This window comes from Phascolarctos cinereus, unplaced genomic scaffold (assembly GCF_003287225.1).
Source record: "Phascolarctos cinereus isolate Bilbo 61053 unplaced genomic scaffold, phaCin_HiC Scaffold_1;HRSCAF=81, whole genome shotgun sequence".
NCBI classification, from domain to species: Eukaryota; Metazoa; Chordata; class Mammalia; order Diprotodontia; family Phascolarctidae; genus Phascolarctos; species Phascolarctos cinereus.
In genome coordinates, this window is record NW_027555514.1 from 87,183,374 (window position 1) to 87,208,582 (window position 25,209).

A 25,209-nucleotide genomic window follows, 5' to 3' on the forward strand; every position below is an offset into this window, starting at 1 on the left:
AAGAGCAATATTATACTTCAAGTCTTACAAAGAGTATAAATGCTTTGTAGACCTTGATTTTACAAGGTGTCCAAAGGTGCTTTAGCCTAGACATATAGCATATAAACACAACTCTACTCTATCACAAATTTCACCTAGACTGTGCTGGCAAGAATAAACATCCATCCTGCACTATGTTTACATTCTTTGAATTTTAAGGGATTTTCTGAGGATGATTTGGATTACCTAAGGAACTTCTGAGTTTATGCTTCATTTTTTCAATAAATTTTCCTATAGCAAGCTGAGGCATTTAAAATCACTACATCGTTTTTCATGTTACATATAAAATATGGAGGTAATGAATACACGTATGCTGTTACCACAGAATTCCAAAACTGGACAAGACCTCTGAGATCATGTAGTTCAACTTCCTTATTTTTTATAGGTGAGGGGACAGATACAGAGAGCTTTAGGTAACTTGCTCAAGGCCATAAGGCAGTTTAGGTTGCTCAGTGGATAGAATACTCTGCCTAGAGTCCAGAAGACTTGAGTTCAAACCCAGTTTCAAACACTTACATGCTGTGTAACTCTGGGTAAGTCACTTGACTTCTATTTGCCTCAGTTTTCTCATCTGTAAAATGGGAGTAATAGTACCACTGATCTCCTAGGGTTGTTGTGAGGATCAAATAAGGTAAGATTTGTAAAGTGCTTAGCATAGTGCCTGGCACATAGTAGGTGCATAATAAATACCTGTTTCCTTACCCCCAATCCCTCCATACAATTGGGAGTAGAATCCAGGTTTCCAGACTCTAAGGCTAGCATCCTTTCTCATCACACTCATTAATTATATTTCTCTATTTGAATAAAAATTATGACCATTATTTTTCTCTTTTATTCACTTTATTTGTTAGTTTATAAAAAATCCCTACGTGCAGCTAATCAGTATTAACCTAAATAAAGGTCACCTGGAAATAAGTGCTGTTCAGTCACTTTCTCATCCTTCAGTGCCACACAGGCTACTTAAAATCATCATCAGTCAAATTCCACTTTCTTTTTGAAATCCATAAAAGCAATTACTAGATTATTAGCATGAACTTTTAAAAAGAAATATCCAAACATTGTACAGAACCATTGAATTTTTGAGTTGAGAGGGACCTCAGTGACAGTTCAACCTATATGCAAAGAAGAATTTCCATTGTAATATATCTGAGAAGTGGCCAGTTGGTCTCTGCTTGAGTACCTCCAAAGTTGCGACACTCACTATCTCCTAGATAACACATTCCACTCTTTTTTTTTTTTCTTTGGCTAGGCAATAGGGTTAAGTGACTTGCCCAGGGCTGAATTTGAACTCAGGTCTTTCTGAATCCAGGGCCAGTGCTCTATCCACTGCACCACCTAGCTGCCCCCAACACATTCCACTTTTAAACAGCTCTAATCATCAGAGTTTTCCTGATGTCAAGACTAAATCTGATTCTCTGCAACTTGCACCTGTGTTCTTAGTTCTTTCCTCTGGGACCAAACAGAAGAAATCTAATCCTTTTTCCATCTCAGAGTTCTTCAGATACTTGAAACCAGAGAACATGTCTATCCTGAGTCTTCTCTGGGCTAAACATTTCTACTTCCTTTTTAGCGATCCTTATATGGCACAGACTTAAGGCTCTTTACCACGCTGGTTGCCCAGGTCTGAACACTATCCCGATTATGAATGCCCTTCCTAAACTAGGATTGGAACCACACACAATCCTCCAGATGTTGCCTGAACAGGGCAGTAGTAGGCTAGTAGGACCACTATCACTTCCTTGTTCCTAAACCTGCGATTCTATTAATTCAACCCAAGATCTCACTATCAGCTTATTTGACCTTTTTTTTTTAAATCACACTGCTGATTGGCATTGAGCTTTCAGTCCACAAATCCCTCCCAAAGCCCTAGTTCTTCTCCAGAACAGTTGCTATTTTACTATGACTCCTCCATTTTGTACTAGTGAAGGTGATTTTTTTTGGTGCACAAGTATAAGACTTTTAATTTATCTCCATTAAATTCCTTCTTATTAGGTTCAGCCCAAGGTTCTAGATTGTCAGAATCTTTAGAGATCCTGACTCTGGCATCTATAATTCTCACTAAATGGTTTAGGCTGGGATAAGCCAGCATTGTGCCTATGCATACAACCATTGAATGGACACATGCAGTGACAATGCAAAGACAGTAGGAAGTGAGGAGGCCAGTGGCATAACCACTTGAAGTAAGAGAATTACTATAGAACTTAATAGCCTTTTATAAGACTGTCTTTGGGAAGTGTATTCTGGTGGCCAATTCAGGATATAAGGAAGAAATTACTGAAAGAAATGACTTTTCTGTCTCTTGTCTCATTGTCCAGCACTGAGAGTTGGACACTTAGCATTGTTGCATGACAATAGCGACTTTAGGAATGTGTTTCTGGTAAAAGATCTTACAGGGACTCAAATGTCGGTAGAGACTTTGCATATCACTTTCAGAAGAAATCTCAAAAATGATGAATATAGGATGTCCCAAAAGTCTTAGTGTAGTTTTAAACTTTAATAACTTAAGATTTAATGCTACAAGCTTAGCAAAACATCATTTGGAAGGTCAATTACTTAAATTTCTTTTCCAATTATTTAGTTCTGTGAATTTTGAATTTTTGTTGCTGTTTCTCAGTCATTTTCAGTCATGTCCGGCTCTCCATGATCCCCATTTGAATGAAGTTTTCTTGGCAAAGATAATGGAGTGGTTTGACATTTCCTTCTCCAGCTTATTTTTACAAATGAGGAAACTAAGGGTTAAGTCACTTGCCTGGGGAATCACACAGCCAGTAAGTGTTGGAGGCCAGATTTGAACTCAAGAAAGTGAGTCTTCCTGACTTCAGGTGGTGCTCCATCTACTGAACTGCCTAGCTGCCCATGAATTTGGAATAATCATTTTCACATTTTAATCTCAATTAGACTGGATACCTCAGTCTTTATGCATTGTGTGCGGTGTGCTATAGTTTCTTGATGGCACTTTATCAGACAAGTGGATTGGTAGAGGAGGTCCTCTTACTTGGCCATCTTGGTCATTTGAGCTGTCTTTGTTAGACTTTTTCTCATGAGGTCACATCAAAATTGTCATGTATGCATCAAGACCTTTTTCTTTGGATGATCTTAGGCCAGGATTATAAATGCAGTCCCTTCATTCACTGTGCATCAGCTGATCAAATTTGAAAACTGATTCGAATGATGTACATGGACCAAGATAGTGGTTATATGTTGAGCTTTAGTGAGAAATATAAGAATAATTAAAAAAAATAAACTTTCAAATGATTTTTGAAAGTTTGTAGCACTTATATTTCTGAATTTATTAAAAATTAAAACTTTACAAAGAAAGAAGGAACAAATATTTGTTAAACATCTACTATATGCCAGACACTATCCTTGGTGCTTTACAAATATTATCTCATTTGATCCTCACAACTCTATGAAGTAGATGCTATTATGTCCTCCATTTTACAGCTGAGGAAACTGCTGGAGATAAAGATTAAGTGACTTGCCCAGGGTGACACAGCTAGGAAGCATCTGAGGTCACACAAACTCAGATCTTCTTGACCCATGAAAGACTTCTGTGATGCCCTAAGGACCTCCACCCTCAATATTACTGAAATGTAGAGCATATAGGTATTTTTGAGCGGTAGCTATGTTTTTACAGCTAATTTGAAAAGGGTCTTGTTTGTGGAATGAACTTGGTAGTCCAGAGAGGCCCTGAGGTAGCTCAAATCTCTTCATATGACACACTTGGTTATCTGTTGACTCCTCTGGCTTTAGCTCAGGCTAAGTCTGGCCCTGTTTTAAGCTCTTGTTTTCCAAATAAATCAATAATCTAGCTGTATAGTTTGCAACACACACTTCCATGAAACCCATATCTGTCTGTATTAGCTTTGAGGATCTTTGCTTTCTCATCCTACTTCTGCAAGTATTTAAAGGGCCCAGAATTGAAAAGGTTAAACCTCAGAAGAAAATGTCTTCAATGCTTATCTGCCTAGTATAAAAACCAACACCACGGTAAGATTCCCTGAGGTTCCCATGATATAATAATTTATGTATCAATCTATAAATTTCCAGGGAAAAACACTAAGTAGATTAAGCTGCTGCATCAACTCCAATTGATTTAAATGGGGGGGGAGGGGAAGCTAGATTGTCAAGTCAACAATTTCATGTAAATACCTCAAAGAAAAGTTTCCTTTCAACAGACTGAACAAAGTAGAGTCTTAACTTGAATGGCAATGAACTTTTACATTTTATGTGAAAAAGCCTTAAAAATCCATTTTAAATCTCTTCCTTATGGATTTTTTTTTTGAAGCAAAAGTAGATTAATCCTAGAAAGAACTGAGGCTGCTGCAACCAAATCCTTGGAGTGCCCTTTAGACAGGTAATCTAGGAACTGGCTAATTGTAAACACCAAATTCCTATCTAAATTCCCTCTTATAACCCTGGTGGAATGATTACCACCTAAGAGGATCAGATCTGAGATCCTGGCTCATAGTACTTCTTCCTGACAAACTCATTGAAAACAGGTCTTGCTTCCAAGGACGTCTTCTTGAAAATAACAGTCAGGAGCATAGAATGAGAAAGGTGTACGTGAATAACGAAGGTACAAGTGCAGCCTATATTTTGGAGCTGCTCTTCCAAATCTTCATTTGCACTAGAAGGCTGGGCCTCCAGAGGTGTGCCACTAAGGGTCTGGGGGTAACCTTGAGGAGTGTGGGATGATTTTCTAGTACTATTTTTCACCAGCCCTTGCTGGTATACTGCTTCCCATGATCATCAGTTGCTATCAATTAATAAGCAAGATTTAATTAGAATTAATTTTAGAAACAGATATCTACTAAGGTGATATAGCTGGAACAAAATAGTCCCCCAAAATCTGTTTTATACTTTCTCACACTGAAGAAATTTTCATAGTAGAGGGGAAAGTGAATTCAGGCTTAGAGGACACATATGACAGAGTAATAACTCAGGTTCTGGTTGCCAGAAGTCCCTTTATCCCTTTCATGGAGGTACTTATAAATTTCTCCCTAGGTACAGTGTAGCTTTTCTGCTGGGCTCCTTGTGGAACTTTGAATCTGCCTTCCCTCATCATGCCTCATTTATTTTTGGCAACCAATGCAGACGCTGCTGTCAGCCAATAATGTTCTGGAGATGCTGCAAGAATCATGACCAAAGTCCAAATTCTTCAAACTTTCAAGTTCACAAGGTCCTTCTCTGGTCAGGGTCTGGGGTAGGAGGCAGGAGGAGATGGAGGCCAAGAGCCAAGCATCCTCCTTTCCTACATGCCCAAGTGACTTCTTTTTAGGAATTTGACTAGAGGCTTTTATCCTAAGCTACCAGATGCTTGGATCTCTTATTCTAAACTGTCTTTCTGGTTTTATAAAAAGCCCCACATGGGATGACCAAGCCACTCTACCTACTTGAACATGTCTCTGTAGTCAAGTGACTTGAGTACTTGAATCCAACCTTTCCACTTATGTTACCTAACTTTTTTGGATCATAGTTTCTATATCTGTTAAATAATGGCTATTCACGAGTTAAATAATGAGCTAGGCTATTCACTGGAAGGTCAAATACTGAAGCTAATGCTTAAATACTTTGGCCACATAATGAGAAGATGAGACTCACTGAGAAAATCCTGATGTTGGGAAAAATTGAAGGCAAAAGAAAAAGGGGGTGGTAGAGGATGAGATGGATAGATAGTGTCATGGAAACAAAGAACATGAACTTGGACAGACTTGAGAGTTGGAGGAAGGTATAAGGGCCTGGCATGTCCATGGGGTCATGTAGAATTGGACATGACTGAACAATTGAACAACAGCAACGACAACAAAAAGGACTGATAACCTCTGATTTCCCTTTCAGTTCTAAATCTATGATCTTATCTATGTCAAAGTCCCCTTAAAGGAACTTTAGGAAAGCAACGCAGCATTATTGATGTCTATGTTGATGCCCAAGTGACTACTTGGAAGGTAGAGTAGCACATTTAGATGGGTAAGTTCTGGCATATTTATTAAAAAGTCACTTTATTTTATCACTAGTCAGTCAACCAGCATTAATTAAGCACTTAGTATATGCCAGGCACTGCGATAATTCTGGGGATATAAAGAAGGCAAAAACAGTCCTTGCCCTTGAGGTGGTTATATTTTAATGGAGAAGATAACACTTAAATAACTAGATGCATGCAAGATACATACAAGAGTAGATGGAAGGTAAGCTTAGAGGGAAAGGCACTAGTAGCTGGTAGAACTTGGAAAGGCTTCTTGCAGAAGGTGGGATTTCAGCTGAGTAGTCAAGGAAACTAGGAAGGGGAGGAGAAGGGGCAGGGTATTTCAGGCATGGAGGACAGCCTGTGAAAAAGTCTGTAGATGGGAGATGGATGGTCATGTTCAGAGAATTGCATGCAAGCCAGCACCACTAGATCATAATGTGGGGAAGAAGGCTGGAAATCTAGGAAGGGGCCAGGTTATGAAGAGTTGTATGAAATCTCTTCTCTCCAAAACCTTTTATTATTTAAAATGCTGAAAGTCATTGGGATATAGAGGTTCGGCATCAGTAATTCATGGAACTTTGTTCTTCATCACTCTAAATGATTGATCAGAGTTTTGTATTTCAGTTCATCAATTATCATTGTCTCTGTCTTATCTTACTAGATTAGAAGCTTTATGAAGTCCAGAATCATGTCTTCTATCAACTCTGTATCTCTCCCAATGCCCAGGATGGTGTTCTGTGCATAGAACAACTGAATAAATATTTGTTGGATGAATGCAACTGATACTTAATAAAATAACAACAATAGCAAGCACATTGGCTTAACACCATCCTCAGCATACTTTCCCCTTTCCCTTGGATCTTTATACCAAGATGAATATTTTTGTCACCATCTGGTCCCAGGCACAGAGTCCAAGAAGAGCTAAGCTAGTTATCAATAAAATGTCATTGGTAATAAGCATACTTGACCCATATACCGAGGAGGGGAAATAATATGAAATGGGAGTTTTCAATGATATTCTTAAATAAACATTTTTCAACATCCAATGAGATACAGTGATTGATTACAAGTGTTTTAAAAGGAAAGCTTAACTAACAAGTATTTAGTTATTCCACAGGATTATACATGTCTGCCAATCACAAATATGTCACAAGTGGAGCTAAAATGTATTCACTAGCAGAAAATGTCCAGCAAAGGTCTAGCACTCAGAAGAGGAAATCATCCAGGTATTTTCTTCATGGCAGTTTTTATTTTCTTCCCTTGATATCTCATAGTACTCTGGGCAAAAAAAAAAAAACCTTTGTCCAGTTGGAGCTATGCCTACATTTGCAATAATAAGTGTTGTCAGGCATCAAGGCCTAACAAAACAAGTCTGTTCATTAAAATATTTCCCAGGAAAAAAGAGCACTGGAAAACATAGCTGGTCAAGTTTAACATTCCTCTCCCACTGGGGCATATTAGGCAAGCAGTCCCTATTACAATATATGTGACTTGAAGATCCTCCAAATTCTTGTATTCCCCTTTCAACTGAATAAAGACTTGAGAATCTGCAGTTGCATCTATGCTCAAATTCAAATTACAAAAAAGCCCCACTTTTTATCTCTGATGTCTGGGATGTCTTACCTTCATATAGCCAGTCACTGAGACCATTGTAAATGACACCTTCTTTCCCTGTAGAGACCACCCGGATTGCTTGTTTCCCCACGTGTGCACAGTAGTAGATATTATTCTCAAAGATAAATATCTAATTTGGAAAGAAAAAAAAAAGAATGCAATTAACCAGGGAGGCCCATACAAAATCAAAATTTTTATTGCAATCTGAAACACTGGTATTTGGTCTCACGCTAAGTAATAGAACTATTTTAGTATAATGTTTTGAGGGCTACTTGGGATTTATTTTTTCTTCTAATGATCCTTACAATCCAACACTGTATGTGAATGCCTCACGTAGTGATGAAGTGATTCATTCTGGCCACTAATGCTGAGTGAGACAACTGCAACAGCCTATTTGGTCTAGGAATTTTGGTCACCCTATCAAGTCAGTCCACTTTTATTTATATACACGCTGACATGTAACCTCTTTTTTATTAGTATTTAAGTTCCTTGAGGGGCAGCTAGGTGGCACAGTGGATATAGCGCCTGGCCTGGGGTCAGGAAGACTCATCTTTCTGAGTTCAAATTTAGCCTCAGACACTTACTAGCTGTGTTACCCTGGGCAAGTCACTTAACCCTGTTTGCCTCAGTTTCGTCATCTGGAAAATGAGCTGAAGAAGAAATTGTCAAATCCTCTGGTATCTTTGCTAAGAAAACCCCAAATGGGGTTATGAAGAATCAGACAGGACTGAAAAAGTGACTGAACAACAAAGCTCATTGAAAGCAATGCCCACATCATTTACTGTCTTTGTATACTTAATACCAAGTACACAGCCTTGCACAAAGTAGCAATTTTAAAAAGTGTGCTGAAATGAATTTCCTTGATATTAAAAGCAGTGGACTCAAAGTCAAGAAGCCTGGGTTATAGTCCTAGTTATATCATTAAGTAGGTAGGTGACCAGGGGCAAATCATTTTATGATCTGGGTCCTTAGTTTCTACATCCTTGAAATGAAGGGGTTGCACCAAGTGATTTCTGGATTTGAACTCAGGAATTCCTGACTCCAAATCCAACATTTTATGTACTGTACTGTCTAGCAGCCAAATTGGTGAGCCATTGGTACACACAAGCTCAGGTGCTCAGGCTTCAATTTTCCATATTTCAATTCTCAGGGAAAACATTACACCAGGAATACTACTGTAGTATCTCCTTACTAGCAGTCCAGAGACATGAGGGCCCAGAAGAGTAACAAAACCAGCCACCAGTACACTAAAAAACCCACACTGTCAGTGACATTCACCAAAATATATAGAGAGTGTATTTTACACAGTACTGACATTGGGGCAAATGTTAAGTATCTTCTCTGAAAATACAAGAAAGCAATTTCCCCATATCATGCTCATGATGAGGGGGACCTCAAAATAATATAGAATATTGGCTTTCTGCTCAAGTCTCTCAGGCTCTTAGAGTATGCACTTCAACCAGAAATGAGTTGGCAAGCTTCCAGAAGCAAGTATACATCCTAATTTAATTCCAGTAGCTGTTTGGGTGAGTTTTCCTAAGGGTAAGATGCATGATTGAAATTTTAACTTGCTTCATACTTTCTAAGCTTTTTAAGCCAAGAGAATTATGACCAATTAATAGATTCTGAAAGTAAAAATTTTCTATTCAGTATTACATTCACTCTTTTGACCTGGCTTTATTTTAATAGACGAAGGGAAAAATGAAGGAAGAGGTCGTTTCTGCAAAAAAAAAAAAAGATATTTGGTTTTGGTGCTGTTTTCTATTTTTTGTTTTGTTTTGTTTCGGGGGGGGGTTTCTAATTAAGTTTTAATGAGAGGGTGGGCATAGTTTAGACTTCATCTGTGCCTACAGGTGTCCAAATATCCAGCTGATGGGAAACTCTGATAGAAGTTATCATATTTCTCTTGCATTTTAGGGAATAATTTAGCCACAGCCTTTGATCTTCCAAGTGAAAACATATTCTTTTCACTTGTTGAATTAATAGTCTATCTGACAGGAGAATAACCTCTGTCTTATTGGGATGGAGACTGGAGCTGTGAGTTTCCTGGTATAGGGAATTGTAAAAGGAGAAACAAACACACTAACAAGAATTTATTAGGTGGTTACTATGTGCCAAGAACTGTGCTAATAGTCCAGAGAAAAGCAGGCAGCATTGTCTGACCTCACAGCGAGGAAGACTGGATTCAAGTTCCATCTCTGAGGCAAGTCACTTAACCTCCTAGTTTCCCAGGCATCTCTCTAAGAATGTAAGTTAAAGAAAAAATCCTGCCCTACCTGCATATGATAATAATAATGACAGCAACAATAACAACAGCTAACATTGATGTAGTGCTTGCTATGTGCCAGACTCTGTACTAAGTGCTTCACAATTACTGTCTCCTTTGATCCTCACAACAGCCCTGGGAAGTAGGTGCTATTAGCGTCCCCACTGCTCTCTATTCACTCTTCCAGCTCTCTCTATTATACTAAGAGACAGAAGAGGCAATATCTTCGCAATGAAAAAGAATCTGTGTCGTGACTAGAGAAAACCAGTGCAATGGGCTCCCAAACAGAGTCCTCAGGGCCCCCAATTCTTGGGTATAGGATTAGGGAGGCTTCCATAAGCCTTCCCCTAAAATTTATAGCTTAATTTAAAAGTTTCCTTAGCCTCTGGCTCCTGGCTTTCTTTTCCACTTTCAAACCCTTCAGGCTTTCTCCCTGCCAAGCTGTGGAATTAGCGTGAGTAGCTGGAGCACAGATGACTCCAAATCTTCCTTTTCTCCAATGGGGTTTGTAGAAACGAGCACATGTCCTGCTGGTGACTTGGAGATGTGCCCTGAAGGGCTAGTTCCTCCTTGACTTTCCTTGACCAGGAGCCTTCTTACCACCTCTGATTTCTTTTCCCTTGAGAACATCCTGATTCTATTACCTGACTAATTTTCGTAAAAACAAAATGTTCTTCTTTCTCAAATACTTGATGACTTCTCACCATGCACAGAACAAAGTTTAAACTCCTTAGTCTGGAATTCCAGACCCTTCACAATCTGGCGCCAATCCACCTGGGTCATGTTATCTCTCAACTCTTGCCAAACTGATCTAGTCATTGGTCCCTGCACACACATGAATGACTTTGCTATGTTCCCTCCACCCCCACCTCTTAACTTTAAAAAATCTGTTCGTTCTCCAACAGCCAAATCAAGGCAATAAGCATTTATAATGTATTAAGTGCTGGGAATACAAATATAAAGAGGCAAGGGGAAGGGGGAAAACATTTCTATAGTGACTACAATGTACCAGGCACCATGCTAAGGGATTTTTAAAAATATTGTTTCATTTGATATTCACAACAACCCTTTGAGGAAGGTCCTACTATTACTCTCTCCTCTTTTTTACCATCGAGGAAACAGACAGACAGGAGTTAAGTGACTTGTCCAAGGTTACACAGCTAGTAAGTCTCTTCTCTAATTTGAACTCAAGTCGTCCAGATTGCAGGCATAACTTGGGAGGACCTTGCCAGCTTGAGGAAGAGGCTATAGGGAGGGAGGAATGTTCTAGGGCAAGAAGGCAGCTGAAAGGGATACCTCCTTTATTTGTACTGCCAGCTCTTAGCATCTCTTCTGTTCATCACTGCCTATGTACTACTTCATTCATGGTTATGTGTATGCTTGTGCTGGCTCCTCAAGGAGATGATTATAGCTCTTGGAGGTGAAGAAAAACATTTTCTTCTTGGAGTAATAATTTGGCTGGATGACGTGGGCTTTGCCCTGGGGCACCAAGAATTTAAAAAAGTTAACACAGCTCTCTTTCAGCATTAATGTTACTATAGTAACTAATTCTGCTCCCTTCCCATCCCTGCTCGAATGAATTTGTCTTAATTTCTTTCTATATTATTTTCAAACCGTGAATTACAAAGTTGATTTGAGGGCGCACATTTCATGCTCTTTGCCCTAGGTACCAAAATTGGTCGTTCAAATTCTGCTTATACTTTGAATTAGCAGTAAAGCCTAGAAGAGTGCCCCACGCATAGCAAGGGCTCAATAAATACTGGTTAAATGGATGAAAAGGAATCAACAGACACCTTATGAACTCAGTATGCTACAGTAGAAGAAGCACTGGGGAAGGGAGGGGAATGAAGAAAAAACGGGCACAGGAGCAAGCATTTATTAAGTGACTATTCTGTGCCAGGTACTGTGCTAAGTGCTTTACAAATATTGTTGCATTTGATCCTAATAACAATGCTGGGAGGTGAGTGCTATTATTAGCCCCATTTTACAGTTGAGGAAACTAAGAAAGACAGTGGTTAAGCAACTTGCCTAGGGTAATAAAGCTAGTAAATATTTGTGGCCATATCTGAATTCGAGTCTTCCTGACTTCAGTCCCAGCACTCTATCAATCCCACCATTTGGCAAAAAACTTGGTTTGACTATGGCTCTGCCACTTTACACCTTTATTATCTGTAGACAAAGCCCACAGTTAACCTTTCTATTCCCTATTTCTTCCTTTACAAAATGGGTATAATGATATTTAAAGTGTCAACCTCACAAGGTTATTGTGAGAACCTTAAAGTGCCATCTAGGTCTTCATGTATGACCTTTGACTCATCTCTCATATAGTCTGTTACCATATTCTCTCAATTCTACCTTCTCAATACATCTCAGACCAGTCTCTCTTTATTTCCACTACTACCATAATACTGTAGCTGCCATTATCTTTCACTTGAACTATGAGAACATCCTCCCATCTCTACCCTTTCCAAGCTATCTTCTGCACCAGAAGTTCTTAACCTGGGGTCTATGAACTTCTTAAAAATGTATTTTGGTAACTATTTAAATAAGATGGGGCTCCTCTGTAATCTTATTTGTTTTATTTTTATGGTTTTAAAACATTATTCTAAGAAGATATTCAAGGCTTCAGCAGACTGCCAAAGAGGTCCATGACACAAAAGAGGTTAAGAATACCTGCTCACTATTATGCCCATATGTGGAAGATCTTTGACTTTTGTTAATAGAGAAATCCAACTATGGGATTTCCCTTCACCAACACTAAGGGGAACCCACGATTTAGACAAATCCTAGAGGTACCTAAGGTACACAGAAGTTCAGCGATTTGCTCAGGGTCACACAACTAGAGGCAGAGTTGAGATTTGGACCCAATTCTCCCTGATTCCAAGGCCAACATTCTTCTTACTCTATCACATTTCCTTTATTTTCGCTATACTACCAACAGGTTAATCTTTCTCTACAAATCTAGGCATGTAACTTGTAAACTTAAAATTCTTCAGTGGCTCCTTAAGCCTTTCAAAACTTGTTGAAATTTGAATAATCTGGTTCTATTCTGCCTTTTAAGCCTTATCTCATAAATTTCCCTCCACATACTTTCTGCTCCAGTTAAAGTAGTACATTCTCTCCTCCTTTTAACATGTCTCCTTCTCTTCCTCTTCTTTCCACCTAACATTTACATAGGCTTACCATAGTCTAAGTACTTCATAATTATTATCTCCTTTGATCCTCACAACTCTGGAAAGTAGGTGCTATTTTTATCCCCATTTTATAAATGAGGTAACTGAGGCAAACAAGTTAAGTGACTTGCCCAGGGTCACAACTATTAAGTATCTGAGACCAGATTTAAACTCAGGTCCTACTAACTCCAGGCCCAGTGCGCTATCCACTATACCACCTACCTGCCAAATCCTTTTGCTCGTGTCATTCCCTGTAGCCAGCTTTCCCTTTTGGGATGATGAATCCTTAACCATTCTTTAAAGTCAATTTCAAATGTCACCTCTTCTATAAATCCTTTTCTGATTCTAACCACTGATGATGACTTCACCCAACCCAAACCTCATACAGTACTTTGTAAAGAATTCCTCTGCTGAAGTTGTATATTATTTTGGATTTTAGTTATTTGAACAAATATTCACTTGCTGGTTGCTTTCCATGTCTTGTCAAAACTTTGTTTTTCTCCAAGGGTCTACAGCAGGGGTGGGGAATTTGTGGCTTTGAGGCCACATGTGGCCCTTTAGGTCCTCATGTGTCCCTTTGACTGAATCCAAACTTCACAGAAGAAAGGAAGTTTGGAATCAAAGGGCCACACTTGAGGACCTAGAGGGCTACATGTGGCCTCAAGGCCACAGGTTCCTTACTTCTGGTCTACAGAGTACTTTGCATACAACAAGCGCTCAATAAAGCTTTATGGCGTTCAACTAAAGACAACTATGAACTACTACAATGATTATTTTAGCCACTGACAGTAATAGTGCCTTCAGATTTCCACCTTTGAGGTGCCTTTTAATAACCAATGGCAGAAGCTGTCTTTGCATCTTGGGCACTGGATAGTGAAGATACATCTAGTCTATGAAAGAGGATCAGTCAGTTAACACATGGGGACCGAATATCTATAAGGAGGCTAAAACATGGGACTACTAAGAAAGAACGAGTATGGAAACATGGTAGCATAGCTCTGAATATCAAATACAGCAGTTACAGTGATCAGAGGTAACCAGCTTAGCTTTTTTTTTTTTAATCAACTGATAGTTGGTATGACAAATAGCACTGGACTCGGAATTAGCAAACTTATATTTTAGGTCTGGCTCTCCCACTAACTGTGATAACAACTCAATGGGAATTGAAGAGGATCTCTGTGATCATCTAGCCCAGTCTATCCACTACAACCAATTTCCTTTACAGCATTCTTAATACAGTAATCCAGACTTTTCCTCTCCAGGCAGTTTACTCCACTTTCTAATAGCACTAAATGTCACTAAGTCTTTCCTTAGTGAAACCTAAATTTGTGTCTTCACAACTTCCTCCCACAGCCAAGAGTTCTGCCCCATGGTGTCAAGCTTATGGAAGGCTAATCTCCTTTCAAATACTTAAAGACACCTATTAATTCCCTTCCTAAGTCTTTTCTTTTCCAAGTTAAACATCCTTAGTTCCTTCAACCCCTCCCTGAGCTGGATGTTCTTTGAGTCATTAATGTCTTTCCTAAAATATGGCATCCAAAATTAAATACATATTCCACATGTGCTCTTACTACATATGGATTATTGACTCCTCCTTCTTGGAATCTATGCCTTTCTTACCGCAGTAAAAGACTGCATTCAATTTCTTGGTTATAATAGTAAAAGATTGACTCACATTGATCTTAGTCAAGGCACTTCATCACTCAAGGTTTCCAGTTTCATAATTAATAAGAATGAATGGACTGAGTCGTACGTTCCCTAAGGCCTCTACAGACTCTCTCAATTCTAGGAATTTTAGGAGTCTTCATCCAGACTATTTCTCTACACTGGCTATGGTAAAGAGAACTCCTAACTCCATATCACACAATAGCTGTTTTTATAAATAAGTCCAATGTAACCCTGCAGCTGCAGAAGGATGCTACAGCTGTGATCTCTTCACATGGATCAGGGGTTGAGGCTATTTATATTTAGTTTGTGGAAATACTGTTGAAATAGCAAAGCCTTTAATCTTGACTGTTTCATTCCCAGCATGCTGCACTGTATATATATATACCAGTGGACAGAGCAACTTGGAGGCACAGAAAACTTTGCTCTTCACCACCTGTCCCTACTTACTTTAGTCTCCTTCCTGAAAATGCTTTTTACCCTTTCTTTGAGACCCAGATGAATCAGACAAGTAAGACTGTAATCCATTTTAGGATCCTATCCTCATCCCTACAGAGGAACCCACCTGCATATATCGGATGTGCCGACTTCTGCAACCAGCAAAGGCAAGAGACATGATCTCCTTCTCTCTAGGGATCTATTGAAGGTCTTCTCATCTCATTCCACATCCTACCCATGTGTCCTGATTTCCTGTGACTCCCTAATGTAGGACTTTTGCTTTTGTCAGGTCTGTCCCTTTCTTATACCAGTGACATGATATGTTTAATTTCTTTTCTTGAATGTCTTTACTTATTTTTCTCTCCCATTACCTGGAGCGTCTTCTTTTCTCCTCTCTCCTTCCACAAATTCTGGCCATTCTTCAAAGCCAAAGCCAAGAGCCACATCCTTCATGAAACATTTTTTTCCCTAACTATGCTAGGCCTCATTTAATTTTCCTTCTCTTTGAGCTCTTATAGCATACAGAATCACAGACTGTGAATTATGCTGTCTTTTATTCATTATCGTTTCATGTGTGTTAATCTTTAATCCTCAAGAATAATTTTAATAGATATTTTATAGAACAAAGTGGATAGAGAGCTAGAGTTGGAGACAAGGACCTGGGACTGAGTCTTGCCTTTGATGTGTAGTGGTCATGAGACCCTCAGCAAGTCACTTAACTTCTCAGTGTATTAGGCAGCTCCTGCAGGAGGCCTTCTCTAACCCCCCCCTTAATTCCAACACTTTCCCTCTTTTAATTATTTCCTATTTATCTTGAATATAGTTTGCTTTGTATATATTTGTTCATGGGTAATCTCCCCCATTAGATTGTAATAATGTAATTATGTAATAACCAAATGATAATTCTGTTCCCTAAGGGCAGAATTGTCTTTTGCCTCTTTTTGTATCCCCAGTGCCTGGTACATAGTATGCAATTAATAAATGTTTGTTGATTGATAATACAAATATAAATTGAAGAGAAGGTGTTGATCTGAATTGAGAGTTTCCTTACAAGGGACTTCCCTACACCAATGAAATCACAGGTCCAGTTCCTACCCCCCTGTGCCAGGCACTGTACAAAGTTTTACAGTTAATACAAAACCAAAGATGAGACAGTCCGTGCTCTCAGCAAGCTTACATTCTGCTAGGGATCAGATACAAGATGACTCTTTTTAAGCAAAAACACTCTATAGACTTTGAGGTGAGGAAATAAAGCACCATTAAGCACCTGGCAAATGATATCTTGTCTTGTGAAAAAGCACAGAAATGGGTCTTTCAATAGAATCATCTTCAAACTCAAAGGTCAAGAATAGGTTTTGAATTTTGTAATTTTTGTTGTTGTTTTGCATTCTTTTTTTTTATTGATCAATACCTATGGCTTCACTGGTGTAGGAAAGTTCTGTTGCTGACACTTCCTCCAAGATTTAGGTCAGAACTTGATCTTCCACTTAAAGATTACGTGGTTGTCAGGTGGCATTAAGGGATCAAGTAATTTGCCCAGGGTAACATAGATAATACATGTCACAGGCAAAACTTGAGTGCAAGGCTTCCTCACTCCAAGGCTGGAACTCTATATGATGTGTTACAATACCTGTGTGTGCACTTGCGTGTGTGGGGGCGGGGAGAGGGAAAGGGAGAGAGAGAGAGAGGAGTGAGAAACAGCTAGTTTTAGAGACAGGATGGCCTAGGTTCCATTTCACTTTTGACTCCTACTGGTTATGTTATTCTAGGCAAGGTGCTTAACTTCTAAGTGCTCTGAGCAATTTTTTAAGATTGTAAATTGCAGATCATGTGCTGAACTATATTGTAAGAGGGGGTTTTGTCCTCTGGACTCCCTATATCAGGGAAATCAAAGGTTCAGCCTGAATATGCATACATACACAGACACATTTTTACATATTCCACTCAGGGATCAAAGTAATTTTTCTCAAGTGAGGCTCACCATGTCACCCCCACCCTACTCATCCCCAATAAACTCCAAAGACTCCCTATTACCTCCAACATAAATCATGAAATCCTTTGTCTGGTATTTAAAGTCTTTTTACAACATACCCCTTCCTTCCTTTATGGTCTTCTTTCACTTGACTCTCCTCTACATTCAGTGGCACTGTACTTGCTAATTCTCGAACAGGGCACTTCATCTCCCAAATCCATGGCTTTCCACTGGCTGTCCTTACGCCTGGAATGCTCTCTCTCCTCACCTCCCCCACCTGCCTTCCCTAGACTCCTTAAAGACTCAGCTCAAATCCTACTTTGTACAGAAAGTCTTTCCTGGGTCACCCCAACTGTTAGTGCCTTCCTTCTGAGATGACTTTCTGTTATACTGTATATATCTTGCATGGACACAGTTATTTCTATTTTGTCTCTTTCACAGGAAAACTCAGTTAAGGGACTATGTTTTCCCCTATCTTTGCATCCCCAACACTTAGCACAGGGCCTGGCATAAAGCAACCACTTAATAAATGCTTGTTGACTAACTGATTATGTATTGGTATATACACATATATGTATCCAATGTTGTTCATTATCTTCAAACTAATATAACTGTACCTGACCCAGAGTAGTTGCCACATGAATGCTTATTTCCTCCCTCCTTTCGTCCTTGCCTCCCTCGCTTCCTTCCTTCTTTTCCCAATTTGATTTTTTTTAGGGGCTGATAACTTAATTGTGAATTACTTAGGCATCTAACTTCTTTTCCTCTGCCCTTTCATTTTGGCTACTTGGCTGTTAAATATTTCCTTAATAAATCAATCAACCAACATGCATTTATTAAGGACCTATGTGGCAGATGCTGTCTTAGGCACTGGGGAAATGAACACAAAGATGGAAACAATTCTTGCTCTAAAAGAGCTTCTAGTCTAATGGGAAATGAAAGAGAAGAAATGAAATCCAAAATGGCCAGTTTTGAAAGACACTATTCTATTTGGGGAAAGTTTAGTGAATGAGGCTTTTGTAGCCACTGGCCAAAATGAGCTTTTAAAATTACTTGGGGATCTGAAGTATCCTTGCCCTCACTGCCCCTGTTGCTACAAATTATAAGGAGTTGGCTGTATTTTTATATCTGGGAAATAACTCAGCCTGGCTAGGAACATTTAAATCAAATTTCTGGTGAAAGAAAGTCTCAGAGCTCAAAACAATTAACCGAGGACCATTTCTCTCTCTCCAGGCTTCCTGGAAGCAATTCAGATACAAAACGTGCATTGTGTAACCTGAAATTGTTCTGTGTGAATATTTCATGACTTTGTACAATGTGACAAACTTCAAAATGGTCTACAGTTAGGATGGAGAAATCTTTCTTTAAAAAAGGAAATAAAGAAACTAACTGAAACCGGTCTACAGAAAACATCAATGGAGGGCTGTATACTTTTAAAGAAAGTTTTTGTGCATGTGATTTTTTTATTATCTTCTCTGTAGGCCAGAGACATTCAGTTTTTAAAAAGTGTTTCCCGTCTGTATTGACAGAGCACTGTGGCTGGAAATCAGAAAACTTGGACCCTATGCCTGGATTGACCACAAACCAGTAAGGTGACTTAGGGTCAATTACTCAATCACTTGAAGCCTCAGTTTTCCTAATTTTGAAAATGGACAAAATCATACTTGTCATATCTATTTCCATTCCTTTGACTTGAAAAGGCTATCTTCTCTGTCTCAAATGATCTTTCTCTTCACCTTTACCTCTTATAATCCTCAGGTCCTTTCAAGGGTCAGCCCAAGTGTCACCTCCTCTAAGAAGCTCAGATATTGACTTGTAGATATTTTGAATTTACTTATATATATACAAATGCTGTTGTTTCCCAGTAGAATGTAAGTTCTTTGACAGACAGGGGTTACTTCATTTCTGTCTTTGTAACCCAAGTATGCAACGTCATTCCTGGCAAGTGGTAAGGATTTAATAAATGTATGTTGAATTCAATTGAATGCATGTTACAAGACTGTTTGAGTGTGTCTTATAAAGCATAAAAGGCTACATTAGTGAATCGCAATACTACCAACCTGTCTAATCACTTGCTGCATATAGTGGTTACCAATATCAGTCCTGTCTTGTATCCCTTCCTTCTCACTAGTCTCCTTCCATGCCCTTTACTTCAAAAATCAGTGTACATATTACATTAAATTTCTGCACAGGCAAATTAATACAGGCTTTAATACCAAAGGGCATGGTCTGAAGCCACACATAAGCTGAAGCCTCATAGAGAATTTAAAATCACTCTTCTTACCAGAGAGCACTTGTACAATTCATCCCTTGAAAATGTCAACCAGAATAGAGATGAAACATCCCAGGCAAAACAATAAATGCTTCCCCAGTGGCACAGCTTTTAAATGTTAAAGGAAAAGCTTCCCTTTTAAAATCACCCACCCAAAGAGATCTCTTCAGACTCACCTTACACCTTGTGAACCCTCTTGCTAACTTGGGCTACTCTGGTGTGATGAGATATGGACACTTTTTAAAGCAGAAGTATTTTCTCCAAATAAAAGCAAGTTTCTGGATGTTAGCATGATATAAGAACTCAAGATAACACCATTTTGCCCAACATTTCTGTGCCTAAGAGAATTTCTAGTTGCCCAATAAGCTAGGTTATTAATAAGAGCACCTACCTCACAGGGCTGTTATGAGGATCAGATGTGACGATATTTGTAAAAATATCCTGAGTGAGGCTAACAAAGCTCCACTTTTTGTACATACAAATTTCTTTGCTCTTCAGTGTTCTGTGTTGGTGATCAAAAGAGTGGCCTTGGGTCTATCATCTAAGGTTTACAATGAAATAAAAAATAGCTCTTACAATTCTCCCTTGAATAGATTAATTTAGGTCATTAGTTTACAGAAGATTGGGGTAAAAAGATATAGTAAAAAGAGCACTGGATTTGGAGTCAGAGGCATTGGGTTCAAATCTCAATTCTGTTACTTGTTACTTGTGACTTCAGTAAACTCAATTGAAAAATGATGTTGTTGGACTAGATGACCTTTAAAGTACTTTTCAGCTCTAAATCCTATGATTTGACCATGGGGAGCTTCCTATTTTGAGCTCAAAGGATGCGTTTATTGAAATGGAGTTGCTCTATCCCAAAATTCAGGTCAGCCCTGAGCAAAAAAGATGGGATTGGTAGAGTTTGTCTCTGAAACCCTAACATTACCCTTTCTGCTCCCCTCTCTCCAAACCTAATACTTGTGGCTTAGAAAATTTTCTAGCTGCCAGCCTTGTCTAGGTGAGGCAGGCATTGTGAATGTTTCTCAGCCTGAGTCCCATGAAAGCCAAGGGTATGAGTTCTGTAAGACTAATTGGTCAAAAAGTGAGTAGCTTAAAAAAAAAAGAAGTGAGTAGCTTAACTGAAGGGAAAATACATTTATTAGTGCACTAAGGAAGACCACTTGGGCTGGGAGTGGCTTTAACTTCTTAGGATACAGATAAGGTTTTTATGGCTTATTAGGCTTTATTGGAATATACAGCCAATCAGTGATAGATGGGAGAAGTGTGTAAGCATTAGGGTCACAGTTATTGCTAAAGGTCAAGCTTGCTCCTGTGGGAACTCTTTAAGATGGTAGAGATTACCTTTAAAATAGAATCATTCATCTTCATCCTGTTGTTGCAAGGAAATAAATTGAGGGTCTCCATAATGCTTATCTATTCCTTTGTCCCCAAAGGTCATTTTATCTGGGAAGAACGTGTTGCCCCCAAATTCACAAAATTCATGTTCATTCTCCAAACAAGCAAAGATATACATTTTGTGCATACAAATCTATTTGCTCCTCAGCTATCTGTGCTAGGGATCAAATGAGCAGACTTGACAGACAGAATGCCAGCCCTGGAATACCTGAACAGCACTCCAGTAGCTGAAGGAACCAGAGACGTTCATGCTGGAGAAGACAAAGCTCAGAGAGGACATGATGGCAGCTTTTAAGTATTTGAAGGACTCTCATGTGGAACAGGGATGACATGTGTACTTCATGTCCCAAACATTATTTTTAATTATCATGAAGCTTGGAGATCATAACTCATTTCACTCCCTGAAATACGATCTAAGCCATGACATGGTACGCCAAGATAAGAGGAAGATATAGAGCAATAGGAAGGACCAAGGAATGGCGTTCTGGTGGCCACTGGTTCGAGGATATATCTTTAAGCTCAGCTATGTCAAGGCCAATGAGAGAAGGAAACAAGGGCAGAAAACCAGGTACATCAAGGAAAAAGCTGAAGGAGAAGATTATTTTGGGATGAAAGCTCCTGTTAAAAATAGCACAAAAGGTCCAAGTTCAGAGAAGGAGATCCTGAAGTTTTAAACTTGTAGTCTTAGCTTGAAGGATTTGGTGCCCACCGAAGAGTGTGGGTGGAAGAGGCCATTTCTTTATCAAGGGACTTTCTACCAGGAGGAGGATTTATTTCAGGCATAGTAACTGAGAATAGAAAGTACTGACTGAGGGTGAGAAAAAGTGAACTTTGAGATCTTTAGTGGTGGGTAAGGGAGATAGAACACCTTAATTAGGTCCAGGGGGAGAGAGTTTGGAATCAAGAAAGAAGATGGAAAATTCAAATAACACCATCAACCAAATCCACCAGTTAAAGACATAAAGTTGAACTAACATTAAGGCTAAGATGTAGCAGAATAAGATTAGTTAGGAAGGAAGAGGGGGTTAAGAAAAGAGTAAGAACCAGTTCCCAAACACTTGCCAGCTACGACTAGGTTTATCTCATCTGAACTTTGTGAGCTGTGTGCTTTTTCTTCTTTATCAGTTATTGTATTTCTTCCCTCTCTCCTGTATGGTTGCCTTGTCTCTGCTTTGAGGTAAATCCCCTATAAAGCATCTAGAGAGGTGATGTGGTTTCTTTGAAGGAGTAAGGGAAGGGGAGGAAAGCAAGATAAAAAATTAAATGAGGTTCAAGGAGGATTTTGATAAATTCACAGGTAAGGCAGTCTTAGTCTTCTTGGGTTAAGGGATGTTGAGAATGTTATGAAAAACCTTCTTAGATCTGTGGTTGATGTCAAGAAGGTCAATAAAGCCCTTCTGTAGGCATCATGAATGCACGCCCCACTGTACTGCTTTAGGCAGAGTGGGAAATCATGGCTGGCCCAGCCCTGTCCAGCTTTAAATCTCTGCAACAATCCTATGTGCTGACCAATTCATTTGTATTTTGGCCTTTTATCATGGGAAATCTTAGCCTTTACATGTTTTCCTGGTTTATAGATTCTTGCTTCAATTATGGTTTGAGTCCCTTCTTCAGTCCTGTGTTGGACACTGCTTACCTCCCTGGTTGGTCACTTGGTGCTCTGTTCTATAGACATCCTTCAGACCCAGTTCGCTTCCCTGGTTTTCTTACTTTCTTTGCTCAATGACAACATCTCCATCACTTCCCTACTTGTTGTTTGTTTCTTTCATTATGACCAGAGAGGTTTTTGTCTTTCAGCTCCTGAGCCCTTTGAGCCTAGCTACAACCTTGATGGATACCCAGACTCTCTTTCTACTGGCTTCATCCTGGAGGAATTCTGGGATGGGGCAGTATCCTCACTATGTGTTTCAGTGCTGGGTGGACCACAGGCCTAATTGCACATGGCCCTGCTACAGTTCTTATCTAGCTCAAGCTAGAAGGGTAGAAGGGGAAAAAAGGAAATTGCTTCTCCCTAACAAATGAGCTTCCAAAGGAACAGATGCCCCACTGCATGGAAATGGGCAGTAGAGCAGATATTCAAATGAAGTAATTCATAGTTTAAATGTTGTTATACAGGCTTGCCTCCCTAATGCAACTCTAGAGAGCTTTGAAGAAGTGTTGTAAACCAAATGTTCCTGAAACAAGAGCCAGAGAGCAAGAGAGGCAGAGATCCAAAGCCAGGGCCCAGTTCCTGCTCTGTATTCTACTTTTAGTGGTTGTCTGTTTTCTTCAGCATCTTCATCTCAGAATTCAAAATCCATTCATGCTGTGGGTAAAAGATGGGATGACTATGGGAGAGAGTAGAGAGTAGGAGGAAAAAAAGGAGGAGGTAGAAAAGGGAGGAAGACTGGTCAACTACTCCTGCTGGGCCAATCAGTAAACAAGTGTTTATTAGGTGCCTACTATGTGCCAGAAACTGTGCTAAGTGCTGGGGGTACCAAGAAAGGTCAGAGTCTGGTCCTCTCTTTTGAAGATTTATAAACTCAAATGTTATCATTTTATTTAGGTGATTAGGCTTTAAGAAACCTATTTATGAAAAATCAAGAACCTGGTGTTTAAGCCAGAATGTTAAATTTTAAAATTTAATGTGGTATATCAAATCTTTCTAGTGAGTAAAGTCTCATGTTTTGTATCTATTCAGAGTAACCCTTTCATAGCATCAGTGTATGAGGAAAGGTGCTTAGAGAACATGCAGGCAATTCCAGCCTTAGTTTCCTAAACTGTAAAAGACAGGGTAGAAGCTCAATGGCATCTAAGGTACCTTTCAGGTCTAAACCTATGACCCCATGAGTTGGAGCATCTCATGGAAAAATCTAGAGAACCACTCTTGGGTCATTGTTGAGTAGAGCTTTCCAGCAAAAGGTAGTTCAATAGGAGGGTTGGCGTCTAGTTCTAGCAATCCCACTCAGTAGTCTTTGACCATAGGTGAGTCTCTCCAAACAATCAATAAACTAATGAGGATTTTTGAAGTGTCTGCTATATTCCAGACATTATGCTAGGCACTGTGGACACAGACAGAAATAGAAGAGTCTCTTCTCTCAAAGAGTTTATATTCTACTGAGGCAAATAACAGATACTCATCTACATGAATCCAAAATACAGGCAAAGTAAAACCAAAGTAAATTCTGGGGGGCAATAGCCACTTGGGAGTTAATGAAGGAGCTCATTTAGAAGCTTGAGATAACCATGAAAGGGAATCAGGGATTCTAAGAGACAGAAGTGAGTGGGGAGTAGACTCCAGGCTCGACAGACAGTCTGCACCAAGTCAGAAAATAGAATATCATATGTCAGCATCAGCAAGCAGGCCAAGTGGACTGAGATGTAGTGTATGAAGGGGAGGAATGAGTAATACACCTGGAAAACTAGACAAGGGGCAGATGCCAAAGGGCTTTAAATGATGAACAGAACAGTTTACCTTAGAACTAGAATAGGGAACCCCTGGAGCCCTGAAGCTTACTGGAGCTTACCTGGAGCGAGATGGCCAGTTGTGGAGGATGGATGAGTAGAGTGACAGGAGGCAGAGAGCCCAACTACTAGGCTATTGCAATAGTTCAAGCAAAATACAGTGAAGGTTTGAACCAGGGCAGTAGCCATGTAATTGGAGGAAACTAAGCTCTTAAGGCCTCAGTTTCCTCCTTTCTAAAATAAGAGGGTTAAACTAGATGACCTCCAAAGAAGGTTCCCTTTGCAGCTCTAAACCCCGTGATTATAGTCATTTTACACGATGTGTCTAATTTACGCTACAATGAATAGATTGTGTTTGAAAATGGATGCACCTATGATTAATTTAGAACCAACCATTTATTTCACCCATGGCTCAGCAATGGATATAGCAGAATCTCTCAAAGGATTTAATAAGCACTAAAGCCACTGTTTGATAATGGTCTATGAAACGTGGTCTAAGTGAACAGAGGCATCTTTCTAAGCTCTGTGCTTAGCAGGGACTGTGTGATAAAATTCTTTTAATATGCAACCTACCTTCTGCTGTGCACTTGGTAATTACCACTTCTAGAAAATCAAAGCACTCTAAAATTACAGCAAAATGAAAATGTTAATTAATAAAGTTAAATTTCAAACCCCATCATAATATCAGGAGAAATTCAAGCTGCATAATATCACTTTGTGTTATGAAAATGTGACTTTGAGCTGATTTAATGGCCTCAACATCAGTAAAGCCTGAAAGAGGCTCTTCCAACGTGCCCACTTCAGAGCTTGATTTTCCCGTATTAGAGTTTAGCACGTATGACAATTATCATAGGACAGTTACAACAATTCACATTAAATTTAGAGGCTACTGTTTTATGAAAATTTCTTCTTGAGGAGCCAAATTACCTTCCTTTGCCCTTAAAGGTCCTCTTAAAAAGG

The 25,209-nt window shown here is 39.3% G+C and overlaps 1 protein-coding gene across 1 annotated transcript in view; it reads right to left on the bottom strand.

The window, feature by feature from the left end:
* The window catches only part of DPP6 (dipeptidyl peptidase like 6), a 975,800-nt gene that overhangs the window by 233,333 nt on the left and 717,258 nt on the right, over positions 1-25,209 (bottom strand). Inside the window, 1 exon segment of the mRNA XM_021009613.2 lies at positions 7,631-7,751. Within this exon segment, the coding sequence (XP_020865272.1) occupies positions 7,631-7,751 (121 nt within the window).